The sequence below is a fragment of the Ammodytes marinus genome (assembly GCF_949987685.1).
Source record: "Ammodytes marinus genome assembly, chromosome: 17".
Taxonomy (NCBI): Eukaryota; Metazoa; Chordata; class Actinopteri; order Uranoscopiformes; family Ammodytidae; genus Ammodytes; species Ammodytes marinus.
Genome location: NC_137221.1, coordinates 5,051,830 through 5,059,318, shown reverse-complemented (window position 1 = coordinate 5,059,318; position 7,489 = coordinate 5,051,830). Strand labels below are relative to the sequence as shown.

At 41.4% G+C, this 7,489-nt stretch overlaps 1 protein-coding gene across 1 annotated transcript; it reads left to right on the top strand.

Annotated features, from left to right (window-relative positions):
* Nucleotides 1-899: 899 nt before the first annotated feature.
* Nucleotides 900-5,012, top strand: hsd17b8 (hydroxysteroid (17-beta) dehydrogenase 8). Its single transcript, XM_080046139.1, has 9 exons — nucleotides 900-960; nucleotides 2,101-2,303; nucleotides 2,597-2,713; nucleotides 3,039-3,134; nucleotides 3,519-3,604; nucleotides 3,695-3,779; nucleotides 4,087-4,129; nucleotides 4,643-4,717; nucleotides 4,865-5,012. Exons 1-9 carry the CDS (start codon nucleotides 915-917, stop codon nucleotides 4,882-4,884), a joined length of 771 nt encoding a protein of 256 aa, XP_079902265.1. The 5' UTR covers nucleotides 900-914; the 3' UTR covers nucleotides 4,885-5,012.
* Nucleotides 5,013-7,489: the final 2,477 nt, after the last annotated feature.

The following is a 7,489-nucleotide window of genomic DNA, read 5'->3' as shown; positions in this document are numbered from 1 at the left end:
CTGACTTCACCTTCAGATGCTCGGAGCAGGTCAGTAACTCTTCGCCGGGCTGCATGGCACAGCAGCGCGCTGACTCGCTGTGTGTGACAAACTGTGTGATCGCCGATATGCGCATATGATGCAGGGCCGTGGCTAAGTATTTGAGGGGCAGGGGCGCAGGGCATAAGATTAGATTCAAAATTATTTACTTTTGTTCAATTTATTGTTTGTTTAAATTATTTGTGTGGCTTGTTGACATAGTGGAGGTTTGTTCTTACAAGTACATTTTTGAGAATGCAAAAGTTAGGGGGGCAGCTGGGGGGGCAAGGCTCTTCAGTGGGGGGGCCACTGCCCCCCCTTGCCCCCCTGTAGAACCGCCCCTGGTTCTGCCACATCCTTACTTTGAATTGATAGGGGCTAGGGAATAAGGTGGTCAGACTAAATTGAGCTCATACAACTGAGAAATTTGGCACGTTGAATAACATTATTACTTAGTTGATTTCTGGCCCTAATCCAGAGACAGCTAGTTATATGTGACACAACATCAGCATCAAGTGAAGCTTGTTTCTCCGTTTAGCGCGACCGCTAACATTTTATTTTGATAGGGTCGAGCGGAGGTGTAATACTATTGCATTGTGTCTAACTTGATACTGCTGGTGTAATTCCTCTCGTGACCACAAGAGGGCGCCCGTTCAACATAAATACTAAGATACCCTATGCAAAAAGCTAAATAGAGAATCAAACTTCTTCTCATTATGAGTTATTCTTGAAGAGTTTAGGTTAATGTTATTATTAAGGTTAGGGTAAACCTTTTTATAGATTCTACTGCTGTTTTTCTAATGATACACGACGTACATCCATGGGAAGCAGCGTCTTCGCGGTCTATTGGCGTCTTCCAGTGGACAAACCGAAAACTACAACAACACTGAAGAAACATGGCGGCCGCCACAAGGCTCATATCAAGGTTGACACTGGTCACTGGTAAGTTTAATTCAAATTATTAAGTCAAAAGTTTAAGTTTACAACGCATCATTCAGTGTGTATAGACTAGGAGCTAATAGTAAAGCGACTGGGTTGGTGTTTCCGTTGGCAGGGAAGTCATCGTCAGATTTCCCAAGACCAAAGGAGCAACTGATTTTCAATTGTAACTCTTAAGTAATCTTGTTAAACGTTGATAGAGTAAGTTAGGGCTAAGCTTTTCATACTAACTCACAACGAGTACGCGATCTTTTTGTTATGAGCTTCAGTTGAATCCTAGCTCTGATCCGTGACGTTCAAATAAAGTAGTAACCTACTATCTATGGTAGTCACCTTTCACCTGGATCGAGGCTCATTGTATAATCACTTGAACTTTGAGTGAAACTAAAGCTGTCATAATATTATTTAAACGACCGTGATTGTTTTCTGGATTAATCGTTTTGTCTATGATAAGGCTGAAACTTGTGAACAGTTTTCCAAATCTTCACATGAGAAGCAGCAACCAGAGACCGTTAAATTTTTCTGCCTGGTTTCTGCTTATGACTGACTAAAATAATGAATCCATTATGATCCAAAATAGTTACTGATTCATTCATTGAATGTAATAATTTTAAGCTCTTATTTAAAATAAAATAAAATATTTTGTCTGTTTAAATCTCCAATGTTTCTTTTTTTAAGTGTCAGAAAAGTCCATTTACTTTTGGTTACTGGAAGTTTACAGGGAGTGGCAAGAAAAATACAGAATCAAAAGCTTTTAAAAATTTAACCGAAGACATTTCTAACTGATAGCCAGACTTGTAATCACATGTAGGGGTGGGGTGGCATGGGGTGGTGGGAAGGTAAAAGTGTATATGCCTTGTACAGTAGGCCTACATATGTTCATTTTTTAAATGTATGCTTGTCTGTTTTTTAACGTGGCTATGTCTCATATGTGTTTTTTGTGATTGTTTCAAAGCCCTTATAGAGATGGGATTTGGAAATTAACAGTAGCTATACATGATGTGATGCTGGTCATTACATTGGAGATTTGTTGTTTAAGTTTCTATGTGGTAAACCCATACTATCTATGGAACATGTCCCTGTGAAATAAACATGTAATAAAATGAGTTAATCTCTTGACTACATTCTGTTTTCTTCCCACAGGGGGGGGCAGTGGGATCGGCCGGGCGGTGTGTCAGCGCTTTGCGGCTGAGGGCGCCTCTGTGGTGGTCGCTGACATCAGCGAGGAATCGGCCAATGAGACGCTGGGGAGCCTGACATGTGACCTGAGGGGACAGGGACACATGGCGGCGGTGGTGGACGTGTCATCGAAAGACAGTGTGAAGAAGCTGGTCACAAGGATACAGGTGTGTAAAAAAAGCACACACACGCACGCACGCACGCACGCACGCACGCACGTACGCACACACACACACGCATTCACACACGCATGCATGCACAGTCTTCTTCATTCATCAACATTTTCAGAGAAATACATGCTTTCTGCCCTCTCTTGACTAATCACTATCCAATATAAGCCATGATCTACGTTGTCGTTTTGTTACTGTGATGTGTGTTGTTTATTATCGGTGTATTTAGTCTGTTGTTCTGTGTTGAAATGTATTCTGCAAACCCCTAACGTGGTCCCCTCCCTGTGCAGACTCAGTACTTTCAGCCTCCCTCGGTGTGTGTGAACGCAGCAGGCATCACGCAGGACGACTTTCTGCTCAACATGGACGAGGACCAGTTTGACAGAGTCATCCAGGTCAACCTGAAGGTACGCAGCCGTGGCAACAGAGGCTTAAACCAGGAAGTGTTACATCTATATAAGGGCTGAACTCTGGGGTAATTTACAGTATGCTGCAGGGTTTACCTGCTCCGGGACATTAAAACAAACCAGTTCCTATATATACCTGTATAGTCCAGTATCACAAAAAGCCATTTGGCTCAGTGGGCTCCACAGTCCCCCCTGCAGGGCCCAGTTACTCAAAAAGTTTAATCAGAATCAGACAAATCTGGATTTCCATTTTTTGTTATTGTTGTTGTTGTTATCCAGCATGAGATAACCCACCTGACTTTGCGTTCCTCTCTCCCCCTCCCAGGGAACCTTCCTGGTGGTGCAGGCCGTGTCTCAGGCTCTAGTGGCCTGTGGAGCGCCCAAAGGTTCCATCGTTACCGTGGGCAGCATCGTGGGGAAGGTGAGATACCAACAGGCCTGGCAGACTTATCATGTCGATTTTACAGTTTTAATATTGTTTTGCATAAAGGCGTAAGAGAAAGCATATTAACCTAGCGTTAAAGTTAGCGCTATTTTCATGCTGGACGAGAAATGTAATCTTGTAGAGGAATAAATGTTTAATTAAACATCCAATAACAGATGGATTTAAAGTGAGTAACTCTAGTAATATTTAACATATGCCTTAAAGAAGTTACACAAAATATATTTTGACAAGTTTGAAAGGAATTTTACACTTTTTTTTTCTTAAAACATTCTGATCAACGTTAACACAAGGCACACAGGAATAACCCTAAAGTTACACATACTTAATGCATCCCTCTGTCTGTGTGGTTAATGTTTGCAGGTGGGAAACATCGGACAGGTAAATTACGTGGCCTCCAAAGCTGGAGTGGAGGGTCTAACCAGGACGGCTGCCAAAGAGCTGAGCAGGTGAGAAGAGACTGAAGCCCCAGTGACACATCGGGACAGAGATGATGAAATTAGTGTTTTTCACTTCTTCTCTATTCTCTTCTTCTCCAGGTTTGGAATTCGCTGTAATTGTGTTCTGCCTGGTTTCATATCGACTCCGATGACCGATAAAGTTCCAGAGAAGGTTATTAACAAGGTAAGACACACACACACCCACCCACCGACACAAATTGCAGAAAGTGAGCTTAGTTGATAGTCGTGAGTCACTACTGCATTTGGCCATTTTATTTCTGGAAGGCAAGTTGAGTTTTTTGATTAATCTTTGAGTGACACTTTTTGAGTGGCTGCATTATTCTTTAAACCACAGCAAACTGAACTAAAGCTGCTTGAATCACTGACTATCAACAGGCGTCATTGTCTCATTATAATGTCTTCCTTCATCTCTTCCAATGCAACAACATGACAATAGTGTTGTTGTTTCAATATGTCTTTGTGGGTTTCAGATCAAGCCCCTGGTGCCTCTGGGAAGGATTGGTGAACCTTCAGGTCAGTGAAGATTTTTTTTTACATCACTCTGATTTGTTTTCTCTGCATATCTTCATTCTCATTTCATACGTAGTTTTTAAATGAAGGGGTGTGTCCTGTTATAAGCTTCTGACAACACCAGAATATAAAAACTTAAAGTTCTTGAATTTAGGGCTTAGATATCATATTGCATCTGCTACAGCTACACCAGCTAAAACAAATAATAAAAGTTCAGTTGTACACTAAAGACTTGGGGCCAGTTTCGCAGACATGTATTAAGCCTAGTCCTGGACTAAATGGAATTTTGAATGGAGATAGATCACGCAGTAAACGTACAATTTAGACCAGGATTAGGCTTAATCCATGTCCGCAGAACTGGCCCTTAATGTATTAAAATAGTTCCTTCCTTACACCATCATGTCATGTACAGTGAAATCAATGAATGAAGGGATATGGATTACATCTAGTCTGTATGTGTGTCTGGCATGTTGCAAAGCCTTCATCACACTTGTCGTTCTTTATGTCTTCCTCCAGAGGTCGCTGATGCCTGTGCCTTTCTAGCTTCAGACGATTCTCGTTACATGACAGGAGCCAGCATCGAAGTGACAGGTAGAATATGATTCAGTTCTCTCACAGCTGCTTTTGTAAAAACAACATTTTAAGTACTCCAATGCTAACACTTTATTAAAGAATATACAAATACAAACATTTTCAATATCTTCACATTTTAATTGTATGTCTCTGTGTCTTGGTCAGGTGGAGTTTTCATGGGCTAAACCGATGAAGACCAATGAGAGGCCAGTTACATCACAGTTAATACTTGTTTGAAATTTGAATGGGTTTAATCATGATGACTGTTGATCATGTTTGATAAATCTGGTTGTTATGTACTGTACCACGTAAAGCTGCTTTTTGTGCCAATAAACACTTTGTAATATTTCTGTACAGAATGTTGTGTTTTAATTTGAAAGCTCAAAACTAGAATTGTCTACTGATCACTAACGATGTCTGTGAAATTATACTTCATGCAGGTTCTGGCTGTGTTCCAAACGGCCTACTAACGTCCTACTCATACTAATTGTTTACATCAACTTGAGTATGTTGTGGTTGTGTGGGCGGGAAAAAATCCCCCATAAAAATTTGAGATTAAAATACATTGTTTTCCCGCATTCTGGTGACTTTACAATAACACACAAATCAGTGAGTCTGTTGACTGATTTAAAAAAAAATCTTTACTAGATCGCTGTACTGCTATCAAACAGTCTTGACCGCAAAATGTGTTTTCTTTCATGTTACTCAGTGCATGTGTTGACGTGGTGAATCAATCAGGCCACCTTAGCAAATAGCCTATGATAATTGACCGTTGTTTGTTTTGATCGTCTCTCTTCCATGACATAAGATGCATTGATGATCCGATCTTGAAGCGCTCTCTAAAGTTAATATGAATTTCAAACAGGTTATGCAAACCCAGAATATTTTTTTTTTCACTGGGAGAAAAAAAGTCGCCGCGCGCTTTCGCCATTAACTAATGGTTCAAAGTTTTAAAGTGATAGGGGATTTGTCTGATAAACCCGAGAAGATAGTGCGGTTGGTGTCAGGAAATCGGAGGCGAAGAGTCCCCCTGGATGGCATGAGGAAACCCAACAACAGCTAAAATGCACGGCACACAAACAGCCACACCAGATCAACCACTGCACATTAATAACCTTGCACTGCGACCCACTACACAGTATCCCGTGACGTCAGAACCCACCTGTAGCGGCACTGGACGAGCGGTCTTACCCCTGCTATCTCTCCCACTCGACCCCCTTTACTGCCGCGTCTTATTAAAATAGGCTACGTTTCATTCATACACAGAGCCAATTTACAACTACAATACAAAATATAGTATAAAGCAGTGGCGGCTCGCCCATAGAGGGCGATAGGGCGCCGCCCTCCTTGAGCCATATCAGCAAAAAACGAAAATATAATAATGAATAATAATGATGTTTTTTTTTTTTTTTTTTGTATTAATAATCATAATTTATGATTTCAATACAGTTTTTACCTGCATCTAAGTCTGAATATCATTGTACAATCAGCGTCTGTGCTCTGTACCGTCACTCTGGGGCGATGTCGGGCTGGTTGAGAATCGCCCCCAGCGCTCTCATAGACATCAATGTAAAACTTTTTTTTTTCAAACTGCAAGCCTCGCAATGCAATCTCTATGGGTTCCAGGGGTGCTCGCCCTAACGTGTTGTCGTCATACGTACAGTAAACAATAAACCAATTACAGTGACTGATACAGTCACATGTCCAGTATGCAGCCCAGAGCGGTCATATTCAAGACCAACACAACTTTATATCAACTCAGGCTAGGCTGGCAAGCTACTTACTTGATCGGACTCGGACTAGGTCTTTCCCAGACAAAATGTAACCATCAAGCAAGTATCTACCAAGATGGATTGGGGGATCTTATAAACGCGGATTTTCACGGGGCTCGTTTGAACGGCTAACGAGGCTAGCAGGATGCTAATGCGCTAACGCTCTGTCCTGCTGCCGCTGCATGATGATATGGACTGTATACTGGCTTTTTATCCATCCTGATGGCAGCACAGAGACCGCATGGATAACTTTGGGTGTCACCCCTATGCATCATCTCTCAGAAAAGGTAAAACAAACATTAAACATCAATCTGCATATACGAGCCAGCGCCGTTCAACAGCTGATCGGCTATTGAACGGCGATCAGCTGTTGAACGTCGTTTAGCTGACAGCTGCTTTCACCGTCCGACATAAACCCGCCTACCAAGTGCTGTAGACAGTAGTAACCCAAACCAATGTGATGATTAGCACTGTTAATGTTGCACATGCTATGCCAGCATCCATTTTTGTCTCCTAACTTTTAAAGGAAGCCTATCTGAGGAGCACACTGGTAGATGACAAGTTATCTGTGATGGCCACAGCCGGATAATTAAATCATTTTAGAGCTAAAATAATTTTATTCAAGAAATTAACAAACTTAATTTCCAAAAATACTGTACAGTGCAATGCTTGTCTAATGTTGCCAGAGTGGTTATGCCAGATGAACAGGAAAAACAAACAGTTAAATGCAATATGACATTGTCATATGCTATCTGATTTAGGTTAATTTTGGGTCATATTTCCCATCATGGCAACAATTGCCCCCCCTGAGATTATTGTCAGGAGCCGCCACTGGTATAAAGTATTATACAACGTAACTCTCGATACAACTGATGATGATAAATTACTTTCAACTCTGCATGAAATCTTCAGGGGAAGGAACTCCAAATGGCCACAAGATGTCGCTGTTCTGCCGTATTGTAACATTTAAAGGAAGTGTGATGAATTGTGCCGATAAAAATAACAATGTCCAACATTC

Coding starts and splice junctions, on each gene's coding strand:
- hsd17b8 (XM_080046139.1), top strand. CDS start 915: ATGGCGGCCGCCACAAGGCTCATATCAAGGTTGACACTGGTCACTG. Junction 2,304..2,596: donor AGCTGGTCACAAGGATACAG/GTGTGTAAAAAA, acceptor CTCCCTGTGCAG/ACTCAGTACTTTCAGCCTCC. Junction 4,718..4,864: donor AGCCAGCATCGAAGTGACAG/GTAGAATATGAT, acceptor TGTCTTGGTCAG/GTGGAGTTTTCATGGGCTAA.